Genomic DNA, 27,232 nt, shown 5'->3' with positions numbered 1-27,232 from the left:
GCGAGGTAGGTACATACAGTGTGTTGAATGCAATTGTTAACGATTGTGTACCTGGAAATGAGGATAATTTCCCTACTCTGCACTTTCTAGGCCTTTTATTCTTTTAATTGTATCAGCAAATTCTTTAAGAACTTCAATAGCAGTGATAGGCCCTCACCATTCCTGACTTTGATGGAAATGCACCTGGTCTTTTACCGTGAAGCAGGGTGCTTTTCAGATACATTTCCACGTAAAGGAAGGATCCATCTGTATTTACGTTAAAAGTTTCCGTCTAGATGGGGAATGTTATAAAAAGGTTTTCCCTCTTAAATAAGGACCCAAATCAGTAGGGCTCCAGCTGCTGAGCAGTGTTTGTATTTATTTTTTCTTTAATTTTTAAATGTTTTTACTTGAGACAGACAGAGACAGAGCGTGAGCAGGGGAGGGGCAGAGAGAGAGGGAGACACAGCATCCGAAGCAGGCTCCGGGCTCTGAGCTGTCAGCACAGAGCCCGACGTGGGGCTCGAACTCACTGCGAGATCATGACCTGAGCTGAAGTCAGACGCTGAACCGACTAAGCCACCCAGGCGCCCCAAGCTGGTTTGTATTTAAACTGCCAAGCCTCGAATGTGTGAATTCAGTTGGACTGGGTTCAGTACTTGTGTGTTCAAATAGGTTAGTCTGGGGCGTCTGGGGGGCTCAGTCGGTTAAGAATAAAATCCATTCTGACGATTTTTTATATCCTGGTAAGTTTTTCATCTTATGCAAGTTTTCAAGTTAACTTACGTACGTTTGACCAGTTACGTGAAATCTTTTGAGCTGTGGCTTTTTACTTCCATTTTTCCTACATTATGTTGTAGCAATTCTGTTTTTCTTTTAAATTAATTTTGCTTTTATAGTATCTCCTGCTGTTTGTTTCTTTTTCCAATTTGAGTTGATTGTTAAGTTCCTACATGAAGAATGGAAGTAAATGCGTATATAGAGGTATCACTTTTCTCTTTGAGCTCCGCCTTCTTTGGTAATACTGTATAGACTCTGATAGATGTGTTCTGTGTTCGTGGTTGGCTTCTAGATTTTGTTAAATCTTTATTTCTCTTAGAGAGAGACACACACAGGGGAGGGGCAGACAGAGGGAGACGCAGCATCCGAAGCAGGCTCCAGGCTCCGAGCCGTCAGCACAGGGCCCGACGCGGGGCTCGAACTCACGAACCGTGAGATCGTGACCTGAGCCGAAGTCGGAGGCTCAACCGACTGAGCACCCCCCCAGGTGCCCCCGTACTCAGAGCTTTCCCACTTGGAGCCAAGAGTTTAAAAATTTTTGTGGGCTGGAGAATTCTCCTACAAATGGGGCTGTTCACTTTCAGTTTTAATAAATAGTAATTAGGGGAGTCACCTATGTCCTGTCTACTTGGGATTGTGGTTTTAGTTGTGCCCTTTGCTGTGACCAGGTAGAGTCCCTGAATGAATTCCCTGTGTGTCTTCCTACATTTGCCGTACGGCGCCCTGTGAGTGTGGATGTCGAGTTGCCGTGTGCCCGTTGGATTTTCAGTGGTGAATATATCTCGTTGAATTCCCTGCCCTGCCTTCCCTCATGCTTTTGGCCTCGATCTTAATCTTGCCTGCCGTTAATGATGTCACGCCGCTGTGTGTGTTGCTTGGAGTTTGCCTGGTATATTTTAGCTTGATTTTTCGGAGTCTTTTTTTTCTTATAAACTTTATTTTGACGTAACTTGAATCGACCTAGAGGCTGCAAAACCGGTGCTGAGAGTTCCTGGGCGCTCCTCTCCCAGCTTCGCCTAATGAAAACATCTTCCCTAATCAGAGCACAGCCACCCAAGCAGGACGCTGGCATCAGCACGATATTAGCAACGACGCATAGACCTTATTCGAATGCCGCCAGTTTTTCCAAAGCCCCTGCTTTCAGGCACACTCAAGGCTAGGGGCACAGTCTTCCAGATGGCAAAGTCTGCCCAAGCCTCCCGACACCCACTACGCGGTCCGAGGGCCCCCCAAGTCGCCCTCAGGTTGGACAGTTTGCTGAAGAGACAGAACTCACCGAAACCTGTTGGGCTGTTGGTCAGGCTTGTTACGGGGGAGGATACACATCAGCGCCAGCCGCGGGGTGGACCGGCAGTGTTCCAAGAACAGAGTTTCTGGTCATCCTCACTGAGCCCGACGGTGGTCTTGGGGACCCCTGCCATCAGTCCTGGGAAACTTGATCACGTGTAGAGATTGACGTGACCCTCGCTACAGTCAGGATCCAGAACTGTCCCATTTGCCTCCCAAACTCCTTCCTGCTCCCCCTCTTCCCGTCCCGCCCTCCTAACGCTGACCCCTGACAACCTGTCATCCACTCTGTCACCTTAATTGTCACTTCGAGGATGTTAGGTAAATGGAACCGTACCATATGTCACCAGTAAGACGGGTTTCTGCCACTCAGCGTGACACCCAGGGGACCCACCCAGGATGCGACGTGGACGCTCCTGAGCCCTCCACTGTGGGGGGGCCGCTCGTCGGCAGAAGGAGGCGTGGGTGGTTGTAAGATGTGGCTCTTATGAGTGACGCTGCCATGGGCACGAGGGTCTGTGCCTAGAGTGGCGAGGCTGGGTCACAGGCTAAGCGTGTGTTTGACCAGATGGGACGCCATCAGCCTGTTCTCCAGAGCGGCTGTGGTACCTCCCTGCCCTGCGACACGTCCGGGCACCGGTTGTCCCACATCCTCGCGCCCTCAGCGTCCTGGGCATGTTTTTAGCCGTTCGGAGAGGTGTGTTTACTGCCTCTATGCCCTCTTAAGAGCTTGTGCCCTTTTTCTGTTTTTTTTTTTGTTAAATTTTAATTTTTTTTTTTTTTAATTTTGGATCAGAGTCGATTGTTGGGTTTGTGATTTGAAAATACGTATTTTCCAGTCTTTTTTTTTTTTTTTTTTTTTAATTCTCTCCACTAGTGACTTTCATGGGCAAAATGCTTTCACTTTTGGTGGAATCCAGTTAGTTTTTTTTCCTGGATTAAAAAAACTTTTTTTTTTTTTTTTTTTATTCAAGCCTCATTTACCATGTTAGGTTAGTTGCAGGTATAGAGCACAATGATTCAACAATTCTCTATATTTCTTGGAGTTCTTTAAGGTCTGTACCTAAATTTTTTTTTTTAATTCCAGTATAGTTGGATTGCAGAGTGATGTTAGTTGCAGGTGTACAAGACGGTGACTCAGCCCTTCTGTACGTCACCCCGTGCGTCTCATGGTAAGTCCTTACCCATAATCCCCTTCACCTGTTTCACCCATTTCCCCGCCCTCCCCTCCCTCCGGTGACATCAGTTTGTTCTCTGGAGTTAAGAGCCTGACTTTTGGTTTGTCTCTTTCGTTCTTTGTTCGTTCGTTTGTTTGGTTTTGACTGCACTTAGGCGCGAAATCATAGGACACGTGTCTTTGTCTGACTTATTTCACTTAGCGTTATACTCTCTAGGCACCCGTGTTGCTGCAAATGGCAAGATTTCATTCTTTTTATGGCTGAGTACTCTTCCAGTGTGTGTGTGTGTGTGTGTGTGTGTGTGTGTGTGTACCCCACATCTTGATCCATTCATCGACCGAAGGACATCGGGGCTGATTCGTATCTCAGCTATTGTAAATAATGCTGCAGTAAACATAGGGTTGTATATATCTTCTTGAATGAGCATTTTTGTTCTCTTTGGTTCCTCACAAAGTTAAAAACAGAATTACTGTGTGATCCAGTAATTCCCCTACAGGGTATTTTCTCAAATTTTCTTACCTTTTAGGGATGGTCTTGTGGGGTCATGTCTAAGAACTCTGCCTAACCCGGGATCCCAAGGATTCTTCTGCCCCGTTTTTCTGTTTTGGCCTGTGGCTCATGTTGAGTTCGTTTGTGTGGCGGGCGTGAGGTCTGAGTCGAGGGTGGCTTTTCTCGGCCGCAGATGTCTGTCCCCACACCATTAGCTGAAATGACCATCTTTTCTTCATTAACTTGCTTCTGGATTGGTGTCAGAAGTCACAAGGTTTCTTTTTTGGGGGATCGGTTTTAACTACATCCCTGTCCTCACACGTTCTAGGATTACTCGGGTTCCTGCCTTTTCAGTGCGTGTTAGTAGCTTGTGGTTTTCAAGGAACTGGTTCATTTCCTCTAACTTGTGAATTCACTGGAGGGGGCTCTCATGATAGACCACCTCCGTTCCTAACAGAGGTCATGTGTGTCTCCCTTTGGTAAACCTTTAGCAAGACTGGCGATCTTACTGGTATTTTCAAAGAACGAGCTTTTGATTTCTACCCGCGTCGTTGACTTCACTGATCTCTGCTCTTTCCTCTGTGTATTTTGGTGAATGTCCCTTTGCTGTTGATGGGTGGGTGTTTTACAAGTGGAAATCCAGCTAAGTCTTCTGTATTTTGATGAAAAGATGCGTGTAGTCTGACGTATTCGTTGGACTTGATGGTTGGCGTTGTGTCTTGTTTTTAGCTGTTTCGCTTTAGTACTTGTTTATTTCATCTCTTAATTTGCAATCTACCTCGGGCTATTGTGGATGGTAGAAATAGGGGTGAAGGGTACTTTCTGATGTCGTAGTCTAAGTATCGGTCGGCCGGGGTGGGTCTTGATTATTTTTTAAGGGGAAGCACGTTGCTTGGACGCGTCCTGACTCAGAGTCGAGCTGTGCACAGGCTTGTGCGCGGGGCAGGTGTCGGCCTGTCTCTCTGAGGGGTCATCAAGGGTTGGCAGCTGCTGGGCAGGTACCATCCTTGTGCGAGTGGCCTCCCCCTCCAGGCAGCCCTCTCGATCATGTTTCTGCGGGCCCGGCACATGTGCGTGTCCCCGTTTAGCTGTGGGGTCACGTGTGGGGGCTGCAGAGGACAGTGCAACCCAGGCCGTAAATCCTACTTCCAAGGAATCGGAACTCTGCCTGGCAGCTGCAGGGGTCCACTCTGACCTCCCTCACCCTGGCCCAGACGGCCGGCCTCACAGCCACCGTGGCTGGTGTGAGGGTTATTTTGTGGGTCAATTTCGCCCGGCCGTGGGGCCAAACAGTAGTCTAGATGTTCCCATGAGCTCTGTTTCTCGGGGGTGATTAACATTTATATCGGTAAACTTTGAAGAGAGCGGGTTGCCTTCAGAGGGCGGGTGAGCCTCATCCAGTCCCTTAAAGGCTTAAGAGAAGGGTCCGGGATCCCGGAGGAGGAGGGGAGCCCGTCTCTGCCTGGAGCTGCCCGGGAGACCCCGCCTGCCCGAACACAGGGGACGGGCCAGCCTGACAGTCGCGTGGGTCACTTTGTTAAAACAAGTCTCTATTCCCTCCCCCTCCTGTTGGTTGGGTTTCTCTGGAAAAGGCTAATAACTGGGGGGCGGGGTTACAGCCGTGGCCTCATTTCACGAAAGCTGGGGCTCCACGGCTGGGTCTGCGTGGCCGGTTCCTGCCCCCTGTGGGCTCTGCCATCTTGGAGCTGGGCGGACAGGCCTGTGGTAAGACCGGCCCCGGGGGCTCACGCTCAGGGGGCTGGCAAGCACCCCGGTCCCGGTTCCAGAGGGAAAAGGCCAGGCCTTCGCTGAGGCCACCAGGGCGTGACTCTCTCTCACCCCAGATGTGTGGGTCGTGAACGAACGGCTGTGTGGGGATCCCCCTGGGGCCACCCGTAGGAAAACCACTTACCAGGCGCCTGCAGAGCCCTTAACAAAAGGGTACAAAGCCTCCCACTTTACGGTCGAGGACACGAGGCCTCTTCCTCGTGCGGGAGCTGCTGTGGCACAAATACGTGGGTAGACGTGGTTAAGAAAAATCACTGTGATTTAATAAATAGCAAGGTGTTGCCGTGCGGTCTCCAGAGCTCAGCCGGAGAGGTTGGGGTGGACGCGGGCCCGGGCCCAGGCTTCCTGCCGGTTTCCCAAGAAGCAGATCAGGTGAGGGACCTACCGCAAGGCGTCCTAAAAGCATGCCTCGGGAGGGGGCCTGGGGGAGGGCCACAGTCACATAAAAATATAGATTATTGAGGGGTTGGACGCAGGCGGGGGCCGCTATGCATCTTCCTGGTGAACCTGGGCTTTCTCAGCTCTGGAACAGAACTTTTCGCATAGTTTGAGCAGCTCTGACAAAATGAACACGGATGAAGCCAGTGCGGTTAAAAGCAACAAGTCTGCAAAAAGGTGAAAAGAAGATGGGGGTCAGAGTGCACGGTGCCACCCTGAGGCTCCCTTCCCCACGTCTCGGCTTTGCTCGCAGAGAGCCCAGAGGTGAGGGGCGAGGACCCGGGAGCCGAGGACCAGGACTTCCCGTCCCGGGAGGGACGGATGTCCGTGCAGCTCCACAGGACCACCCCATCCTTCCAGGGGGCTCGGGGCTGGGGTGGGGGTGCGCTACCCCCTCCGGCAGTAACAGGACCCTCCCCCATCCATCCTGAGGGCAGACACCCCCCACCCCGGCCTCGTGCTCTGAGCAGTCCTGTCCAGCACCTCCGAACCGACCGTGTCATGACCTGTGGCCATGACCTACGCCGGCCTCCCTACCTGCTGGCTCCCACCACGTAAGTGGTTCCGGTCACTGCTGTTGCTCAGGTACCCTCCTCCCCCACCCCTCCCCTCCTCCCCCACCCCTCCCCTCCTCCCCCACCCCTCCCCTCCTCCCACTCGTGTGCTCTGTTAGCTTCAGGCAAAGGCGGCCAGTCACCCCAGGCAGCTCACAAAGAAAAGGCTGGAATCGCGTCCGCCTGGGTGGGGAGGGAGGGGAGCCCCAGGATTCCACCCCGGGGCAGGTGCGCTCGGGGCCCTGGACGGCCACGGTCATTGAATCATGTTGTGTTTAGCCCGAGCTGCTGGGTGGCCCGCTCCCTGTCTTGGGGTCAGCGGGTGCCCAAGACCCACGAGCCCCCTGCCAGCGGGGGCAGAATGAGCCCGGACTGTGACCCGCCATGGTGCAGCCCCCGGGCCTTGCTGCGTCGCTCTGAGCCGCCAGCCCTGGGACGGGGGGGGGCTGGGAGGCCGTGTCCCCTTCTGCCCCCGGTGGCCCTCCCGGTGGAGGTGCCTCATCCCCTGGTTCCCCGTGTACTCCACGACCCCATCACATCGCCCTCCCACCCCGTGCGGCCGGCCGGGCACACGTAGGGACTTTGCACCTGGAAAACCGCATGTCGGCGCCCGGGCGGCAGGTGCCGGCCTCTGCTGACCCCTCACGTCCCCGCCCACTCACCGAGGGCACCCAGGTTCTCCGTCTGGAAGATCTTCTGCAGGGGCGGGATGTAAATCACGGCCAGCTGGCCCAGAATGGAGCCCAGCACCGAGTACAGGAACATGGGGTTCCGCAGAAAGCCGATCTCAAATATCAGCTTGGTCTGTGGGAGGAGAAGGGCACGTGTCAGCCGGGTCACAAGCCACGGCTCAGACGGCGATGCTTACAGAGGCCTACTCGGGCCGTGGCCGCAGCATTCGTCCCCGAGAGCGCGACTGGGTCCAGCCAGGAAGGGAGGGGAGGGCAGCCCAGGGCTCACCTGAGAGCGGCAGGTCAAGGCGTTGAAGAGGTCGAAGAACACAAAGCAGGTGAAGGTCATGGTCGTGGTACGCGGGGTGCTCGCCTTGTCTGCGGGGATCTGGAACACAGAGGAGCGCAGGGTGGGCGGGCCCCGGGAAGGGGGGGGGTGCTTCTCGTGATGATGAGCACGGAGGGAGCAGGAACTCGAGGGGCCCGGACGGCCCAGCAGAGAGCGGCTCCGCTAGGAACTGACCACGACCGCCCCCTGGGCTGGAGTAAGAGGGGTGTCTCACGACCCCCCCCCCCCGAGCTGAAACCCTGCACAGGTAAAGGGAGCATCCCTTCCTGCAGCAGGGGCCATTGCCTCCTGGGACAGGACAGGGCTATAGCTGCATCCACTGAGTGTCATGGACAGAGGACGCACACCCTCCCTGGTGCTGCTGTAGGGACCTGAGGCAGGTCTCCTCCCGGGCCTGGCCTGGAGCCAAGGTGAGAACCTTCCCTGCCTGAGGGGAGGCGGGTCCTTCCTGCCCGAGCTTGTCATTGTCCCAGGGTTCCCCGCAGACGCCCTGGCCGGGGTGGCGTGAGTTGGAGCCTGACTCCAGAGCCCCTGGGGGGCCCCCCACACTGAGGCCCACCGTGCTGGCACAGGAGGGCCTGGGTCCCCTTCCCGCAGGTGGAGCACAGGCTGGACACGGGCGGCCACAACACCTTCCCGGGCAGGTGAGAACTGGGGAAAACGCAAGGCCCCTCCTCTGGGGGGCGGGGCTGGCGAAAAACAGAATCTGCGGTGGTCCCGTGTCCTGCCCCCACTTGCCTGGGTCTCCACCGAGAGCACCGCGTGTCAGCACGGGGGCCCCTGGAGCCGCCGAAAGGTGGCCCCTAAGCTCCCTCAAATAATCACCTCCAGGGAATAAGACGGACTTCCTTCTAATAGATTGCAAATTGTTTCCTGGTGACCATAGAAAGCGGCAGGGGCATCGGGTCCCTTTTAGAACAAAATGATTTCTTTTCCCTGCCCGGGGGCGGGGGGGGGGGGGGCCTCCTATCCTTCCGCCTTGTCCCACCTCTACAAAGTCAGCTCCTGATCCCCCGCCTCCCCTCTCAGGGACAGCCCCCTGTATGTGCACCTGTCTCCCCAGTCAGAGCCGGAGCCCCAGGCGCCCAGGCGGGGACCATCCCAGGTGCTTGGTGCACAGCCGCTAGGCTCCCACCACAGGGGCTGAGCGAATACAGGCCGAGCCAGTGAGAACTTGCCCCACCTCTTTCCAGAAGATAAAGAGGGTCCCGCTGATGATGACAGCAGCCGACAGGAGGATTTTCAGGATCAGGGCTTTGCTGAGAATCGTGTCCTTGACGTTCCGCGGTGGCTGTCGGAGGGCGTCTTTGTCAACCGGCTCTACCCCCAAGCTGCTCGGAACAAGACAGGGGAACCTTGACATAAACCACGAGGACACTTAAAGTGCTGAAGCTGTACAGGCTCTCAGGTCAGCCCCAAAGACACAGCACAGAGGGCGCTTTGGCCAAGTGCCCCCAGGTCATTGGCAGGCGCTCGGTCCGGTCCCACTCTTAGGGGGGCTTCTCCGTCCTTGCTGGAAGCCCGCCCCTCACATCCTCTGCCCTCGCCCTAACTCCTTCCAGGGTCCCCACCCCCCCACCCCGCAGGCCTGGGCCCCAGGGGCAGCCACACACCCGTCCCTGAGCACGGCGGAGGAAAACCACCCCCCAGCCGACCACACCACCGTCCTGAAGCCACTCTGGGTCACCCCTCATGATCGCACAGCTTCCATCACAAGGGGACGCCCAGCAGGCTGGAGAAACGGGGGTCCAGACGCCGCCCCCCAGGGACCCGCCTTCAGCCGACTGCGCAACAGCGGGACTGGGGTTAGACCAGCGGAAGACGGGACGCGGGGCACCGAGGAGGAAGCCGGCTGCAGATACGGCTGCGGCCAGCTTGCCTCCCGGCCCTGCTCCCAGCGTGTGAAGAGGGACCTCCCCCTGGGCCCGGAGGGACAAAGCGGGACTCCTGCCCTCAGCGGCGACAACTGTGATAATTCATGGTAACATATATGTATCACATTTATATCACACACACATATATAATCAACAGCATGTACTGTGTGCTCGAACCCAGTGCCTCGCTTGTTCCTGGACGTCTGGCTCCCCGACTCCGAAGGTGGTTCTTCCTCCTGCCCGTTCAGCTACCCTCACCCTCCCTTCTCACCCATCCACCCAGCAACTAACTCGCCGACCACCTACTGTGTGCCAAGCACCGTCCCGGGAGCTGGGAAATGCTACAAGGAACAAAAACCTTGCCATAGGGGAAACGGGTCATACTCAGATAAATAAGGACATGCGTATTTTCTCCTCTAGGCACAAATAAAGCAGGGTAAGGAGGGAGAGCCCGGGGGCTGCTGTTAGAGCGATCACAGAGGACATCTCCCAAGTGGGGACGTGAAGAGAGGGACTGAGGCGTGGAGTCACCCAGGGAGCACATCCCCCCCTCCGCCGCCCGCCCCGGCTGCCCATGCAGGTGCTTCCCCCCATGCCCAGGGCATCCCGCTGGCAGTCTTCCCCACAGTGCGCCACACTCCGGCTTTGCAGGACTCCCGGGGACGGTGTCCCGTACTCGGTGCAAGGGACCCGAGGCGGCAGAGTGGGCGGGCGGCGGAGCCTCGCGGACAGCCCGGCGCCTCACCTCTGCGCCGGTGGCCCGTCCATGATGATGTTGATCCACAGGATCTGCATGGCGTTGAGCGGGCTGGGCAGGTCGCACACGGTGGACAGAGTGATGAGGCTCAAGGCCGAGATGCTCCTGCGGGGCACACACCGGGCACCGTCGATGGCTGCACGCCGGACGCACACGCAGCCCGACGGCCCTCGGAGACGCCGGCCTTGACTTACGTGCTCAGCTGAAACCGCACGAAGTTTTTGATGTTATGAAAAATCCCCTTGCCTTCCTCCACCGCGTTCCTGCAAGAGGACAGAGTGTTTCTTTGCAGAGGGCCCGCTGGGAGCATTTGGGCACCTCCGGCAGCCGTCGGAGAGAGCGATGGTGTCACCGGAGGTGGCCTCACACACAGGCGCCCCTTCCCCCCGCTGGCGGCTCCAGGACAGAGAGGTACAGGAGGACGGTGGCCTGACCAGCACCACCCGCCACGGGGGCCTGGACCTCAGGCCATGAGCACCCTCTGTACGAAGACCATAGATTATTCTCCCGCCTGAGCCCAGGGACCCCGCCCTCACCCGGGACTTGGGAAGCACTGAATGCAACCCAGAGATGCATCTGGACGACACACAGCAAGACCGATCAAACCTGCTAATTCGCCCCAGGGGTGTGGCACAGGGGGGAGAGAATTAGGAGGCTGAAAACTCCATCCTTGGTATTTTTAAAAAACTGTAAAAGTCCTTTAAAAACCTTGATCTTGAGTCACGAATGCAGAAAACTGCCTAACCCTTTTTTTTCCTGCTTTTTTTTTTTTTTTTGCAAAAGAACTAAAATTACAGAGTTATTTATCAACTGCATCTCAGGACTTTTTTTTTTTAACTAAGGGGGAAGGGGGCTAAGGATTCCTAGGGTGAGTCAATCCATTTACAAAGACAAGACTCCTCTGTAAAGTCAGAAATCGCACCCAACTTCAGTTTTTGCTCATTCAGAGTTCTGACAGCAGGCTTAAGAAAACCTCCGTGCCACCCCCAATTATTACAATGGATTTACGAGTAAAGTCTCGATTAGAATGGATTAAAATCAGAGCCAGAGGGAAGGCAAAGTTGTTAAGAAAACAGAGAAAAGGGAAACAAGAAACCAGGTGTTTTGCAATCTCGGGAGCTTGCGATCACGCGAGGGCCAACAATTCACAGACGCTCCTGCCCCATCGCTCGTCGCTTTCAGCGGCATGAAACCTACGCCTCTGCACAAACACGGCCCTCCAGCCGCACATGCTCACTCTTAGCGTTTTCCACTTAACCCCACAACGTGAGCATTTCTCCGTCTTTAAAACGTTCCCCAAAACGTGATGTTTCGTGGCTTCATGGCACTCCCGCCCTTGCTGTCGGCAGTTAGGGTGGCCTAGGATTTCCCCACAGACGGTGCTGCGGCCAACACATCGGAGCCCGCCTCTGTCTGTGCGCCTGACCCCGGCTCGCCCGTCGGATGCACCCTCAGCCCGTGAGGGGGGCATGTCCCGAGGGGGGCAGCTGGTCACCGCGGGCATTTCTGCCGCTGAAGACCAGCCATGGAGCCACTCACATGATGGCCGAGAAGTCATCATCCACCAGGATCACGTTGGCAGCCTCTTTGCTGACATCTGTCCCCGTCTGCCCCATGGCGATCCCAATGTCCGCAGACTTCAGGGCGACCGCGTCGTTCACCCCGTCCCCCGTCATGGCCACGACTGCCCCCGACTCCTGCAAAGCCTTTGGAAAGAGGAGGTGAGCGAAGGCTCATTCGTGTTCTCCAGTAACAAACAAAAGTCCACAACTTACCCCTGAAACCACGCAGTGCCCCATGGGATTAAGGTTTCTCTCAGGAATAGCTTGCATGGAGGCTTCCTCCCTAGAACTAAAGCCCCCCAAACAGCACGAAGAATAAAACAGCACAGAGCTAAAGAACACCTTTTCTCTCTCTCTTTTTTAAAATTTATTTGGAGAGAGAGCGAGAGCGCGTGCATGCAAGCAAGGGAGGGGCAGAGAGAGAGGGAGACAGAGGATCCGAAGCGGGCTCTGTGCTGACGGCACAGCCCGATGTGAGGCTCGACCTCCTGAACCGTGAGATCACGACCTAAGCTGAAGCTGGATGCTTAACCGACCGAGCCACCCAGGCGCCCCAAGAGCTCATTTTCAAAGCGCTCCCGGGGGGTGGGGGGCAGACCCAGCGCACCGGCAGCGCCCCCCCCCACCCCCCGGACACAGGCAGAAAATCACATCCAGTCTCCACCGGGCACCCGCCGTGTGCCAGGTGCTGTGCCAAGAGCCGCACGGCCCGGCCTCCTGGAATCCTCTCACTAGCCTTGTGAGTTGGCTGACATCATCCGGTTTACAGACTGGGAAACGGTAAACCACCCCGGTTTACAGACTGGGAAACTGAGGCCTGGAGTTCGGTAAGAAGAATAATCCCAGAGCGCTCGACTAACAGAGGCTCCCTGCTTTTTAGTTTGCCCTCCGCACCGCCCGATTCCTGCTCCTGCTTTTGCTGTACGTGGCCAAGGACAGCCCGGTCTCCCCTCCCCGGGGGCTGGGCAAAGGCCCCGCCTGGTGCAGCCGTCCCGGGCCTAGAGGAAGAAGCACGGCTTGAGGACGGCCGACGCTCCTGCCAGCTCGGACCCGGGACCTCCCCCCGGGGGCAGAGCCACCGCCCCAGACTGACCCCAACGGACGCATGAGGCACACAGCTTACCTTTATGATTTTGAGCTTGTGCTTTGGGCTGGTCCTGAAGAAGACAGAAACCTGGACGCAGAGGCGGAGAAGAGTCCGTGAACTTGGGGCTGAAACTCCCCCCCCCCCCCGCCCCGCCCCGCCGAGCCCCCCGGGAGGACCCCACCTTCCCGACACAGCCAGCCAGCTCGTCCTGCCCCGTGCTCTCCACCTCCTCCCCGGACATGGCTTTCAGCTTCCCGTTGCACAGGCCAATAGTCCTTCCTGCGAGGTGCGGAGAGCCTGCTCTGAGGGCCCGCTCCCGCCCCTCACTCCCCCTGCCTGACATCAGGCCCCGCCTGGGCCGCAGACCACGACCACAGTAGAGCCGCAACGGCGACCCCCCCCCCCCGCCCCCGAGCACCTGCTACGCGACATGATCCCAATTCCATCCACAGAACTAAGGCCTTATTGTCCCTGCTTTAACGATGAGGAAATGGAGGGGAGTGACCTCCCCCAGGTCCCAGAGCTGCCGAGCGGCGATGCTGGGACCTGACGTGGTTTTGTCTGATTCTAGAGTCTGATTTTTTCACAGCGCCGGGTGCCCTGAGACAGAGCAGGGAGAACCAATCACGTGAATAAGAAGAACGAGAAGGGGTGGGGGGTGGGGGGTGGCCGGCCCCCTGTGGGAGAAGAGCCCGGAGGTCACGGTGGTTCATTGACCCGCCCGGGGCACACAGAACCAGACCAGAACCCGGACACGGGCAGATGCTGTCTGGGAAGAGGCGGTGAGGTCACGGCTGAGACGCCCGCGGCCGGCTCTGCCCCCTTCGGGGCACCTGCCGACACATTAGAGACAACCGTCTGTCGGGGGGGAGCGCCGGCCCGTGAACCTCAGGGTCTCTGCGAGCTCACAGCAGGTGGGTGGGGGCGGGTTAACCCGCAGGAGCGGCCCCGTGGGAGGGGACCCCTCCCCGCCCGGCGCCCACTGCGCCCCACTCACCTATAGCAGAGGCGGTCTCCAGGGCATCTCCCGTTATCATCGTCACGGACACGCCCGACTGGCGGAGAACCTGCACCGCTTCCTTCACGCCGGCCCTCGGAGGGTCGATGATTCCGACGAGACCCAGAAAAGTCAGCCTCCCCAGCTCGGGTCCGGAAGCCAGGGCCAGCACTGAGGAGACACCGAGAGCCGTGGGAGGTCCCCCGCGGGCCCCAGGGGTGGGAGGACTCTGTCTGTGAGCTCGTCCCGGCCTTGACTCTGTTTCGGTGCGTGTACCATTGGTACAGGTGCCAGGGCTGCGGGAGCCAAGCCTCCCTTTCCCCAGGCTCCCCTCCCCGCCCTGCCAGGCTCTGTCCCAGCCTCGCCTCGCCCCCTTATCAGCAAGCTGCTAGCCATTTACAACGTCTGTTTCCCGCAGGGAAAACCCGAGGCAACTGACACCCGGCCCCAGGCTTCTCACTTTCCCCGGAGGGAACCCACGGGTTCCAGAGCGCTTCTCTGAGAACGGACAGGCACTGTGGGAAACCCGAGTTTCCAGCTCATCGGGGAAGGCGGCGTCCCCGATGCAGGAGACTGGAAACGGCCGAGGAATGAAATGTCTGCCTCGATGCGCAAGAGCTTTGGGTTTTCCTGACCGTGGGCGACGAGCGGGACGACCAATCGGGAAAATCAGCGTTTCTGGGGCGCCTCAGTCACGCGTCGGGAAACCCACAGGCGCCGCGTCTGGACTAACGGGTGTCACATGATGGCAGAGGTGGGCGGGGGGGGGCCCCCTCTCTGCCTTTCACGTGACCACTGACCCGGAAGGTCAATGCTGCACGCTTAAAGCGCGGCGCTGGGGACGAGAGGTACCAACCCCGCAGGCCGAGCGACCCCATCCTCTTTTCCTCCTGCTGGCACGAGGCTGTCTGCTGGGGCGTCAGTGGCAGGGAGAGGCCTCCGTTGTTGTACGAGGTACAGTAATTAATCACCTCTTCGAAGGCCCCCTTCATGAAGTAAACGTCTTCCTGGTCCTTGGGAAAGAAGAAAAGGAAAACGGCTGCCGTCATTGGGTCGGCTCCTTGGAGACCTTTGATGCGCAGCCTCTCTGTGCATCAGGTGCCCTGTTAATGTCACCGAGAGCATCCCATACGTGTCATCAGCCACACCCCAGCCACTGTTAGGCCTTTATGTGTGTGACTGCGGGACGTCTGTTTCCACTGGGACTGTCGCCTCCCGAGGGCAGGTCCCCTTTCTGTTTTGTTCACCCCTGCACGGGGCTCATCGAGCCCCGAACCGTTCTCCTGTGTATTCGTTAAGCTCGGTCTCCTGCGGATGGTAAGCTCCACGCGGAAGGCGCCGTGACAGCCCGGGTCACACTGTCCCCCGCATTAGCATGGCGCCTGAACGCTCACGGCGGGCGGGGGGATGAGCTTGTGTGAACCGATACGGAAAGATGTCTGAGACATCGCTGAAAGGGGAGAGAGCAGATTACAAACCCCACACACAGCACGACCTAGTTTTAAAACTACCACCCCGTACGTCGCTCTGTGCATGTTCAGGACCTCAAAGGTCCCATCCCAGACCGTGGAGGGGGGCTGCCTTGGGTCGGGAGACACGAAGGGCGGGATTATACAGCACTTCCGTTTTTAAGTCACGTTTCTAGAATTTATTTCAGTGAGAATATATTACCAGGGTCTTTGGGGAGAAAAAAAGATGTGAAGGTGAGCGCAAGGGTGTATCTGTGGGCACGCACGTATGATGCGTGAGCTCGCCGTTCACACCATCTGGGGTGGGTGCTGGGATGCGCCTCCTGGTCCCCCGCAGGGCTGGAGGGCTGTCCCCACCTGGTGACGATCTGAGGCACTCATACGTGTAAAGAACTCAGCACCAGGATGTTAAGAAGGGACCTCCAAGTTAGCAAGAGGGCTTGCTGCTAACGGTGGGAGCCCGCGTCAAAATTCCCCGCACGCACAGGTGACTACCGGCTCCCGCTCCCGAGATTTCGGACTCAGGGGTTCCGGGTGGAGCCTGAGAATCTGCATTTTGTTTTAAATTCTGTTTTCAATTTTTAAAAAATTGACATCCAGAGAAGCTGCATTTTTAACTGATTCCCCGGGGGATGCTGCTGCTCTGGGAAGCCCGCCTTGAGAACCACCGTTTCAGACAAAAGTCTCGGCAGGAGACGCCGAATGATCAAAGGTCTGAGTGCCATCAGCCGGACGGTCCTGTATTTGACCCTCCGTGGAAGCAGCTGGGGGCGCTCGGCTTTCCTCCTCGACACCTGTATTCTGCTTCCTTCGGGGTGCAGGGGAGAGGGTGGGAAGGGGCAGAGAAGAAAACTCACCGCAGTCTTGGGGCTGCATTTCACTGCCATCCACCTCTGCTCCGAGCTGAACGGAATCTCCTTTTTTCTCACGTAGGAATCTTTAACATCAGCTAAGCCCATCTAGGAAAAGCAAATGCCACGCTTCTCGTGAGTCATCCTGAGCCAGCCTCGTTGCAAAGCTCAGGCCGCCTCCGTTATTCATTTGTCAAACCATTTCTGGCAGGTAAGGAATCCCAGCATTTAGCTCACAGAGAAAGTCCATTTGCTTTCAAAAGTCCCACCCGGACCAAAAAAAAAAAAAAGTCTCATCTCTTGTTCCAGGGGCAGGGCCAGCTGGTCCTGACGACTGCTTCTGGCCAAAACGTGCTCAGAAACAAAAGCCCGTGGGCTCCCCTCCAGGAGGAATGTTCCAGACTCAAAGAGGTAGCAGTTTCCCCCCAAAGAAGCCCTGCTTAGTGGGGTGGGTTGCTGTCACAACCCGGGGTCCTTGCCAGGCCTGACATTCGCGGACCGTTCTCGAGCCAGTTACTTGACATCTCTGAGCCTCAGTTTCCCCAGCTGTATACCAGTCCCAACCCATGCATCCCACGCACCCCCCCCCCCCCCCGCCTCAACAGGAGAAAATGGGTTCTGAGGAGGCAAAAATCTACTCCTTTATCCATACAGTACCCGGACAGAGAGTCTATCTGTGGGACTAAATCTCATGGGGATTGATCAGGAAGAAAAAAAATGCCTGAAAAGGCTCTTCGGGAAGGCCTTGTGAATGACCCTGCATCCCTCCAAAAGACGGGTCGATGTCCTAACCCCTCAGTGTCTGCGAACGTGGTCTTGTTTGGAAACCGGGTCTCGGGGGGTGGAACCAAGTTAAGATGAGGTCGTTAGCGTGTGTCCAGATCCGATAAGACGGGTGGTCCTTGGATGAAGGGGACAGGGCCACGTGAAGACGTGTCCGTGAGCCAAGGAGCATGTGGCACGACTGGTCACAGGAGGAGGGGAGGGGACCAGGGCGCTGCCCACACCTTCCTTTCAGACCTCCAGCTTCGGGAACCGTGACAGAGTAAATTCCTGCTGTTTCAGGCGCCCAGGTGGCTGTCCTTTATTTCAGCCACTCCGGGGAAACCAGCAAGGGCGTGACAGTGGAGAAATGGTTCAGAACCACTGACCTCGACCCTGAGACGGGTTTGAGGACAGACATGATAAACACAGAGCGCCGAGCACCGAGCCTGCCACACGGTCACGGGAGGCACTTCATACATGTCAGCTGTCACCAGGCTCCCCTACTGGTTCCGGCCCACAGAAGAGTAAATCGTGACCCGTAAAGGAGAGGGGGTTCTAGAACATCGGTCCTCTCTGGGCTGCACGGGAGGCAGGCGGCGGGAGCAGGGGTGGAGACCCCACACCGGGGTTCTCTCCTGCTGGGACAGTCAGGCCACTGTCCCCGTCCCGGACGGGAGCCTGCAGTTGAACAGGGCCAGCTGGGGACCTTTCGGAAGAGGCAGTAAGGTCTAGTCGGTATGACTGTCATCCTGGAAAGAATTTTCTTCCCTGAGTGTAACAGTTTCTTAACATAGCTTGTTTAGAGTTAGAGGGACTTTCTGTTTTAAGTTTATTTATTTTGAGAGAGAGACAGACACAGAGACAGTAGGGGAGAGGCAGAGAGAGGGAGAGAGAGAATCCCAAGCAGGCTCTGCGCTGTTGGCACAGAGCCTGATGCGGGGCTCGAACTCGTGACCTGAGCCTAAATTAAAAGTCGGCCGCTTAACCCACTGAGCCACTCAGGTGCCCCTACAGTTATTTTTTTAAATATTTATCTTTGAGAGAGAGAGAGGAAGACACTGCATAAGCGCGGGAGGGACAGAGAGAGATGGAGACACAGAATCCGAAGCGGGCTCCAGGCTCCGAGCTGTTAGCACAGAGCCCGACGCTGGGTTCAAACTCACGGACGGTGACATCACGACCTGAGCCGAAGTCGGATGCTTAACCGACTGAGCCACCCAGGCACCCCTACAGGGACTTATTCAGAGGGTGACTCTTCTCCCCCTCCTCAACCCAACCTTGCAGCACTGTCTGCCTGAACCCGGCAGAGATGGGTAGCTGGGTCTTGGGCTGGGGGAGGGACAGGGGAACAGACGGACGGCAAAGCCGTCCTGGGGGCCTGGATGAGCGAGGGAAGGGAAGTAAACCTGAAGGGAGAGCCCGAGGCAGCCGTAGGAGGAAGGACAGAGGGGCCCCAGCACCAGAGGCAGCAGGAGGAAGGGGCAGAGGGGCTGAGGAGGACGCGGGGGTCAGCTGGTGCAGGACAGGCACCCCGAGGTGGGCCTGGGTCCCTCTGGGGAGGGGCGTGATCAGACCTCCCGTTTGTGCCCAAGGCGGAGCAGGTACCCGGCCCGCCCACCGCCCACCCCTCAACATCCGGGGCAGCGGCTCCCCGCCTAGCTCTGGGCACAGAATGGGGGCATTTCTGCAAAGTCACAGACTCAGGGTCTGACCACAGAGCCCTGCGATCTGTCAAATGCACTAAAAGGAAGGGGTCTTCCTGCACGGGAGCTCGGGGGCCACCAGATGGGTCATTCCTCTGTCTCCCCAGCACCTCCGTGGGGTCTGAGCCACAGGATGCCCCAGGATTCTTGTGGGATGGTCGGGAAGGGTTAGAGGCCTGCAGAATGTTCCAGAAGCACACAGCATCTCAGAGCCCATCTCCTCCACCAGCCGGCGACAGCCTAAGGATGTTCGGGGCCACTCTCTCCATTGTTACTAAGCTTCTCCACTCCTCATTTGCTCAGACGGGCGCCCGAATTCCGCCCCTCTTCCAGCCCCCAGCGGAAGCCCTCCCGGTGTAGACCATCAAAGGGTCCCTACCTTCATTGCCAGGGCGATCAGGGCACCTTCCGTGGGCTGTCCCATCACGGCGTTTTTTCTGATGATGGCGTTGTTGGCCACACAGCCTGCCTGAAAGGCGGGATTTTGGAAGATCTGCAGTTAACTCTTGGGAGCTGGCACCCCTCGGGGTCCTGGGCTCACTCAGGCATGTGAAAAAGCCACACGCTGCAGGCTTGACTCGTTTGGGGGGCGAGGGCCGGGGTGGGCGTGAGGGGCAGGACGTGTTCTTTAAAATACATCCCAGTCCCCGCTCTTCAAAATAAACACAGTGAACATTTACTGACTCTGCTGAACCCTGGCTGTCACAGGCCGGATGGTGGGGAGGCTGGGGCGATAAGAGTGGCCCCTGATGGGCACGGGGTTCCTGCTTGGGGTGACAGTGTCCTGAAATTAGACGTGGCAGTGGCTGCACAACTCTGTGAAGGTGCTAAAACCACTGAACCGTATGCTTAATTTGAAGCAGGGAATTCTGGGGCGCCTGGGTGGCTCAGTGGGTTGAGCGTCCGACTTCGGCTCAGGTCATGATCCCATGGCTTGTGGGTTCGAGCCCCGCGTCGGGCTCTGTGCTGACAGCTCGGAACCCGGAGCCTGCTTCGGATTCTGTGTCTCCCTCTCTCTCCGCCCCTCCCCCACTTGTGCTCTGTCTCTCTCTGTCTCTCAAAAATAAATAAATATAAAAAAAATTTTTTTAAGGGGAGAATTTTGGGGTACAGGCCCGTCACTCTCAATTTAAAAAGACAACGAAAATAATAGAAGGAAACACACGACACGCGCGTGGGGGTGAATCCCAGCTCCCTCCCTCCTGGGCACGCACATCACCTCTCTGAGCCCGTTTCTTAACCTGCGCACTGAGATCACAGGACGGGCCTCGGCCTCGAAGGGGTGCTGGGATAGTTAAGTGGCACCAGTGAGGCGGGACCTTCACAGCTCACGACAAATTCTAGAAGACAGCGGCTCAGTTCACACCTCGGAGGGCGCCGGGTGTGTGGGAGGCGTGAGTCCGGCTAATACAACTCGTGTCGACAATTAAACAGGCTCATCGTCCTGCGTTCAGTGAACACCCACCCTCTGCAGGCACCTCTTTAAAGCCTGTCCAGCAGGCAGGGAGGCGTAGGGAGGGCTCCAGCTCTCTCTTACTTCCGGTGTTCCCACCTCTTTCTGGGCCCCTGTGACACCTGACCCCTGGCGGGGGCGGGGTGGGAGGCCCAATGGTCGCCAACAACTGGTTGGTCCAGCCACCGGGAGCCATCGATTGTTCCTCCCTTCTGAGAGAATAACCATCAGCTCCTTTTAAATGTCTGTTTCCACCCGAGGGGCTTTGACACTCACCTCCACTAATTTCCCCACCGAGACGTTGTTAAACTCCTTCACGACCTCCTTTGAGGGTAACAGACACACAGTCCCCTTGCCGTTATAGCCAACTCCGCTGACCTGCAGGGCAAAGCCGCAGAGAGGATGTCACCACGTGTCAGTACTACACGCCCCCGGTTGTCCCCTCATCTCTTTTCTGGGAGACCCACCCCAAGGACACAATCCTACCCACCAATAAGGCTGCAAGCAGGAGGACGGGCCCCGCAGACCGTGTGTTAATCAGAAAACCTCACTAAGTGCCGTGCTTTCGAAACTTCTATAAGCTTGGGGCGCCCGGGGGGTGGGGGGGGCTCAGTCGGTTGGGCATCCGACTTCGACTCAGGTCATGATCTGGCAGCTCGTGAGTTCGACCCCCACTTCGGGCTTTCCGCTCCCTGTGCGGAACCCACTTGGGATCCTGCCTCCCTCTCTCGGTGCCTCTCCTCTGCTCCCGCGCTCTCTCAAAAATTAGAATTAAAAACAAAGAAATTGCAACAAGTCGATTCCATGGGCTATTCAGGAGCCAGGGAAAAGCATGGTTAAGAAAACAAAGTAATAACATAGAAGAGAGCCCCTTAATCTGGAAGGTTTGGGGTTGTGGGGGGGGGGGAGGCAGGAAACAAAACTGCACATTCCGGGAGCTTGTAACTGTGCCAGAGGTACAGGAGGGAGACCGAAAAACCCAAAGGGACCGTCACGATCAGTTTCTCACAGGGGATCATGGGTAACCGTGTTTTTAACTTCTACGTTACATAACGTGCTTATGACTAAAAGATAATTGTGAAAACATAAAGGTGGCCCCCTTAACTCGGTCACGTTCCTTGCTGCTGTGGGTGGCAGGGAAACTATACAACCACCCATGTTTGTTTCTTCCTTATTGCTTGCTAGAAGGTTCCGTGTGCTTTCTTCACGAAGGAAAGGGGCTGGCAGCGCAGGCCTTTGGCTGGAACCGGGTAAATCGGCACGGGGCTCACCTCGGCGTGGAGCCCATCGGACGTTACCAGCTGGGTGACCGTCATTTCGTTGGCCGTCAGAGTCCCTGTCTTATCGGAGCAGATAACACTGCAGCAACCTGGCACGAGAAAACCCCGGTTTACGGCCAAGAGGAATCATCACCATCACCTCTCAGGCTGTTGAAACACCCAGGCGGAACTCCCACCCATTCGATCCCGTTTGCAGGAATTCGGCCAGCGGAGTCCCTCACCTAACGTCTCCACGATCGGTAACTTCTTCACAATGACCCGCTTCTTGGCCATCCGCAGCACTCCCAGGACCAGCGTAACCGTGACGACGATGGGCAGGCCCTCCGGAATGGCAGCCACCGCCAGGCTGGATCAAAAGGCCAGATGGGTCCCCTTTAACACGCACTTAAGGACGACACGAATCCCAACTGGGGTCGGCAACACTTTTACCCGGGGAAGTATGTCTCTGGTGTCCCCAACGTCCCGGTTCTAGTCTCTGTTCCCAATCCCATGATGCACCTGTCTCCTTCTTCAGCATCCATTGCTCTAAGCTCTCCTGTTGCGAAACCCTGTTCTTGGGGTGGGACCGTCCCTATCAGACATCCACACTTTAGTATAAATTAGTCTCTCGGTTGTTTTGCCTCTTTTAAGCGCCTTTGCGTTTAAACTGTTGTCGTTTACTAAAGAGAAAAGTCTTCGGGTCCTATGAGAAGAATTTCCAGAATCGGGCAAGAAGCGGGAAGGGGAATTTTTTGGTTCGGAGGGTCCGTCTGGGTCCTCTGAATTTCACTTCTCATTGGTCTGGTTGTTTAGACACTTCTGATAAGAGAGCCAGACCAGGAAATTAAAGTTGAAGGAGGGAGAGTGACTCTGCTGTCACTTTGCCTGTGGTAGCCTAGCTGTCTGGGTGTCTGCTCACTTACATTATTATCCTTCCAATTCTTCCTCTACCATGTGACCACCCCCCCCCCCACCCAGGCCATGGCTGATTGGATTAGGACATGTAACCCCACCCCCCCACAGCCATGGCTGATTGGATTAGAAGAGAACATGTGACTCAAGCTGAACCAATGAGCTTCTCTCTCTCGGGAACCTGAACCCGGATGAAGCACCTAAGATCCCCTTCCTGCGGGCAGCGTGTCAACACGCGGTAGGATGTTAGGAAGGGGCTCTTTCTGCTAAAATCTGGCGGCAGGAACATCGTGGCAGACTGACTCTCCATCCCACACTCTTCAGCGGGCGTGGCTGAGGCCAAGGGCTGGTGTGGGGCTTCCTGCTGATCTCGGGGGGGGGGGGGAATGAAGAGTTTCAGGGGGGCGGGCTCTGCACCAGGACATCAGCAAAGCACTGCAGGCATTCAGTAAATATTTGCTGGACGAACAAATAGGAATGAGTGAACACAGGCACACCTCAGAGGACCTCTGGTCAGTTCCGGGCCACGGCAATACAGCGACCGTCACCAAAAGCCAGTCAAGTGGACCTTTGGTTCCCGGTGCATAAAAAAGTCATGTTTACACTGTACTGTAGTCTGTTTTTTTAAATGCTGATTATTTTTGAGGGAGAGAGACAGAGGGTAACAGGGGAGGGGCAGAGAGAGAGGGAGACACAGAATCGGAAGCAGGCTCCAGGCCCCGAGCTGTCAGCACAGAGCCCGACGCGGGGCTCGAACCCACGGACCGCGAGATCGTGACCTGAGCCCAAGCCAAGAGTCGGAGGCTTAACCGACTGAGCCCCCCCAGGCGCCTCACTTGTAAGAGGCAGTCCGACCTCAGAGGAGTTACAGTGGGAAAGACAATGTGTCTGAAATCGAAGAAATACGGTCCGCGAGCGGTGGCCTTTTCCCCAGAAACAATGGCGCATTCAGGGGCCGGTTATATGAACCAAGATTACTGAATTTGGTCAAAGGACTGTGCCCAGTTTCTATGGTGCCAGCAAGAAGGCTTCCTCGGTTTTATGGCACGCTAGCTAAGCAAACATTTGCAGAGGGTGTACGACGGGGCCTTTCTCCCCCCCATATGGCGTGGGAAGGGCATTTTTGTATGTACTTGGATGCTTGCGTGATAAAAAAAAAATTAATCCACAGACTAATAAAGATTAGCATGGACCAGGAAAAGCGAGTATACTTTGGATCACCTTGAATGTCACTCGAGGCAGAGGGAATTAAGAGAAAGTGTTTAAAACAGCGGCTCTCATGTTACTTCTTTCGAGAATCTCTTCCTCGCTGGCTGCCCTGCTATTTCTGCCTTCTGATTCAGGGGTTTCGAGCGACTAACTCTGCTACAAACGGAAAAGCCTTCGTCGCTTCAAAGTCACAGGTGAAACGAACAGAGTAGATTGCCTCTGAGCGGCAAGTGAGACGTGGCTGTCGTGGGATAGGTCAGGTGGCAGGAACACTGAGACTGGGGGCCAGAAATGACCAACCAATGGCTCTGGGGAGGGCGGGCAGGGATGGACACGGGGCCTCTCCTGTTACCGACTTGGAAATCTGTAAGTCTTCGGCTCACAGAACTTTCCACCGTGTAGAAGAGGGGAATGGCATGTGTCATTATTTAGGGGAGGTCCTTAGGTGTCACAGCTTTGGAGTGCTCTGGCTTTTCCAGGAGTCCCCCCAGGGCTCAGGCTTCTCTGTCCCTCGGCCACCACACCTGCCCTTGAAGGCTTAGTCACCTGAGCACTCTTATCAGGGGCTCACCCTTCTTCCCTGGCCCCGCCTCCTGCTGGAGCCCCGACTGGGTCACCACTTAGAGTTAGCAGTAGCACCCCGGGGGGCTGGTTAGGAACGCAGAGTCCCAGGCGCCCCCCAGACCCACCGAGTCCGTGCACCTGTGACCCCAGGACCCTCGTGTCCTCCGGCTGCCGTTGGAAACCCCTACTCTTCAATGGCCCATTCTTCCAGGAAGCCCGCCCTGACCTTGAACCCCACGTTCCACAGTGCAGCCAGCTGCCCACGCCCCCTAGCCCCCTCTTGGCTCAGCAAGCTGGGGTTCGCACCCCTGTCACCTCTCATCTCTATGTCAAGAATGGCCAACGCTTTGCCAAAAAAGATGGCTCGCCATGCGTGTGGGGAAAGATTCTGACGACGCTATTTAGAATTGGGAGGGAAAGGGGCCCCAAAAAAGCCTGGTGACACGTCCCCTAACCGACGCCCCTGGTGCTTCTGCTTAGGGAGCCCAGCCAGTCCTCTTGCTGTCCCCAGATGCGCATGGCTGGGTCCTCCCGGCGGAACCCCCTTCCCGCCTTCTCCCGCAGGCTCTTCCTCGACAGCCCTCAGAGGATGTTCCTGGGCCACCCTCCGGGGACATTCTCCCTACCTCCCTTGCACTCCCTCTGCAACGGTTTCCTCTGTGGCCTTGATCGTGAGTTGTGATTATTTTATTACCGTTCACTTGACGTGTTTACGCTTACTTTCCCCACCAGCCCGCAAACTCTGTGATCTGGCTCCCTCAGCCCTGGGTGGTGCGGATAAGTCATCAGCGGGCCCTCACGGCGGGGGCCGGGGGCCGACGAGGGAGGGGTGGCGCACGGGAGAGTTCCTGCCCTGCCCCGGAGGCGGTGGGGTCCCCGCCACGTGGGGCAGGCTGGCCTCCACTGCTCCCCCCAGGACACTGAGTTCAGGCCAACACGCTTGCCAGAGTCACAGGATCAGGGCGTGGCAGAGACAGGCTTCAAACCCGCAGCGTTCCCACCCAAGGCCGGGGTCCTGCTCCCCGGTCTTCCCCGCTCCCGCCTTCCCAGGGGAGGTCCGTGCCCTTACCTGACCCCGATCGTGAACATGCTGAGAAGCTGTTTTCCTTGCAGCCAGCCCGTGAACATGATTAAGCCTGGGAAAGAGACAAAAAGTATACATCTGCACACACACGGGCACACGCGCACCTCCTCTGACACGCCCAGGTGTTTCAGACTCCTCTCCTGCGCCTAAGTCAACGGGTAGGAACCTCAGGTCCTTGTGACCACTCTCCTGTTCCTTTGTAAGACACTCCCACGCCCGCAAAAAAGAATGGTTTTACTTTTTCCGGAAAGAACCAAGCCGGTTCAAGTCAGAGAAAGAGACAGACCACCATCCCTCCGTTAGTTCATCGCAGGCCGTTTGAAAACGCTGGCAGACGATTCCAGAACTCTCCCCGGGTGCTGTTTGTGCTGGGACGCCCCCCATGGTGTCCGATGTGGCAGGTGACAGCTGTTCTGTGACAGGCACGTGGGCCCGGGTCGTAGAGGATTCCGTCCTGCCGTGCTCGTGCCCCAACGTGTCCCCTGTTCCGCTCTTGCCCCCATCAGTCACCCGGTGTTTACTAACCAGCAGGCCCGGGACACGCGGACCCCGCCAGAGGTGGGGCCCCTCGGGGCAGAGAGGGGGCAGGAGTCACACTGGGACCCGTGGAAGCGCACGGGATGCTCTGGCAAGGAGGAAAAGTTCTGGGGCCTCAGTGTCCTCATCTGTAAAGTGGGGATAATGACCACGTCCCCCTCGAGGAGTTGTTTCGGGATTTGAGAAGCAGGAATCCACCCGAAGTTGGCTGAGATCGGAAACGGCCGGTTAAGACCCGTCTTCCACTAGGGCTCCAGGACAGAACAGGCTGGAAAGGAGGGACGAAGGCAGGACTGGCTGGAACAGGCTGGAAAGGAGCTGCTCAAGAACACAGTAAAGCCTGTGATTTAGCCAACGCCGGGCACTTAAATCCAAAGCTGAACTTGGAGGGGTGACCAGACACCGGAATCTGGGGACGGGTGTCCAGAGAAGAAAGGGCAGGCGGGTGCGTCCCCCGCACGACAGATCTGGAAGCCCGGACTCCAGACCGCATCCTCTTAACCATTTCGCTAAATTTACTTCTGCCCGTAAGTTGCAGGGGAGCGGAGATCCCCTCGGTCCCGGCACGAAATTCCGAATTTCCCTCTTTGTTCCCTCGGCAAATTCCTGTCACCCTACGAGACCCGGCTTAATGCCACACCTCCCTTGGAGCCTTCCCCAGCCTCCCGCTGGAGATTAGCCATGACCTTCAGGTTGCACGTGTGTTCAGGTGCCTCCCTCCTCTCGGCCTGGGCGCTTTCAAGAGGCCGAGGCTGTGTCTGATCCGTCTCGGTGGCCCCAAACCTCTCCCAGTGTCACAAGACACTCGCTAAATGAATTCGCACATCTGGGTGGCCAGAGGCCAACGTCTGCTTCTCCCGGAAACGTCCTCTGGCTCCTCGGCAGGTCTAGCCAGACCCACTCGTACGTCCTGTCATCATCGCCTGCGCTAGGGGGCGCTGCTTTCTGGGTCGGTTCCTTTATTAAGTATTCACTCAACAAGTGTTTATTGAGAGTCTACTAGGGGCCAGTCTCCGGCTGACCGTGAGGGCTGGAAAACGAGGAACACTCAATCAAAGCCAGAGCTGGAGACAGCAGGAAGCAGTGGGTGAAGGGACCGGGGCGGCCCCAAGGGGGGATTCAGGCTTAAGACCTAAGTTTAGATCCACAGCATCGGGTCGGGCCCGTTTGCTGTGTTGCCAGAGGCCGAGCGGCACAGCCTGGTCGGTAACGTAGACACGTGGCTAAACTGTCCCTCCCAGTCGCCTTTGCAGGCCATGTGACTCCATTCTGGCCAATCAAGAAGGGGCAAAGACAGCAGGCCTTGGGGCCCCATGCCTTAAAAATGGCCCGTACTGGGGCGCCTGGGGGGGCTCAGGCGGTTAAGCCTCCGACTTCGGCTCAGGTCATGATCTCGCGGTTCGTGGGTTCGAGCCCCGCGTCGGGCTCCGTGCTGATGGCTCGGGGCCTGGAGCCCGCTTCCGATTCTGTGTCTCCCTCTCTCTCTCTGCCCCTCCCCTGCTCGTGCTCTGTCTCTCAAAAATAAAAAAATTTTAAAAATTTCCCACACAACCTCTGTGTTCCCGCTTTCCCCCACTCGATGGCTGAACGGAATTCCGGCCCGCCTGTGGGGACCTGGAAGAAGGGGGAATGGTCG

General features: G+C 56.9%; 1 protein-coding gene and 2 long non-coding RNA genes across 5 annotated transcripts in view; 2 read left to right on the top strand and 1 right to left on the bottom strand.

The window, feature by feature from the left end:
- The first annotated feature begins 463 nt into the window (after nt 1–463).
- On the top strand, nt 464–8,816 carry LOC109245606 (uncharacterized). Its single transcript, XR_002070977.2, has 7 exons — nt 464–2,367; nt 3,134–3,218; nt 5,774–5,873; nt 6,193–6,493; nt 7,786–7,923; nt 8,111–8,157; nt 8,707–8,816. It is a non-coding gene; the product is annotated as an uncharacterized LOC109245606 (long non-coding RNA).
- Nucleotides 5,743–27,232, bottom strand: part of ATP2C2 (ATPase secretory pathway Ca2+ transporting 2) — a 63,533-nt gene continuing 42,043 nt past the window's right edge. The window contains exons 11-28 of one of the 3 annotated variants that reach the window (XM_053906709.1): nt 25,045–25,111; nt 21,533–21,657; nt 21,303–21,400; nt 20,308–20,409; nt 18,958–19,047; nt 16,117–16,218; nt 14,647–14,803; nt 13,791–13,961; nt 12,975–13,072; nt 12,830–12,880; nt 11,684–11,850; nt 10,339–10,407; nt 10,133–10,249; nt 8,697–8,844; nt 8,339–8,422; nt 7,454–7,552; nt 7,156–7,297; nt 5,743–6,106 (exon numbers count right to left, since the gene is read on the bottom strand). In XM_053906709.1, the coding sequence (XP_053762684.1) occupies nt 5,988–6,106; nt 7,156–7,297; nt 7,454–7,552; nt 8,339–8,422; nt 8,697–8,844; nt 10,133–10,249; nt 10,339–10,407; nt 11,684–11,850; nt 12,830–12,880; nt 12,975–13,072; nt 13,791–13,961; nt 14,647–14,803; nt 16,117–16,218; nt 18,958–19,047; nt 20,308–20,409; nt 21,303–21,400; nt 21,533–21,657; nt 25,045–25,111 (2,006 nt within the window). In that variant the 3' untranslated portion in view covers nt 5,743–5,987. The remainder of the gene's footprint in view (nt 6,107–7,155; nt 7,298–7,453; nt 7,553–8,338; nt 8,423–8,696; nt 8,845–10,132; nt 10,250–10,338; nt 10,408–11,683; nt 11,851–12,829; nt 12,881–12,974; nt 13,073–13,790; nt 13,962–14,646; nt 14,804–16,116; nt 16,219–18,957; nt 19,048–20,307; nt 20,410–21,302; nt 21,401–21,532; nt 21,658–25,044; nt 25,112–27,232) is intronic. The other 2 variants (XM_053906711.1, XM_053906710.1) reach the window with 2 other exon arrangements.
- On the top strand, nt 14,798–17,172 carry LOC109245608 (uncharacterized). Its single transcript, XR_002070982.2, has 5 exons — nt 14,798–15,746; nt 15,860–15,971; nt 16,193–16,321; nt 16,420–16,521; nt 16,765–17,172. It is a non-coding gene; the product is annotated as an uncharacterized LOC109245608 (long non-coding RNA).

This window comes from Panthera pardus, unplaced genomic scaffold (assembly GCF_024362965.1).
Source record: "Panthera pardus isolate Hobbes unplaced genomic scaffold, ASM2436296v1 HiC_scaffold_19, whole genome shotgun sequence".
Lineage (NCBI taxonomy): Eukaryota > Metazoa > Chordata > Mammalia > Carnivora > Felidae > Panthera > Panthera pardus.
The sequence above is the reverse complement of the archived record's forward strand: the minus strand, read 5'-3'. Positions and strand labels throughout refer to the sequence as shown.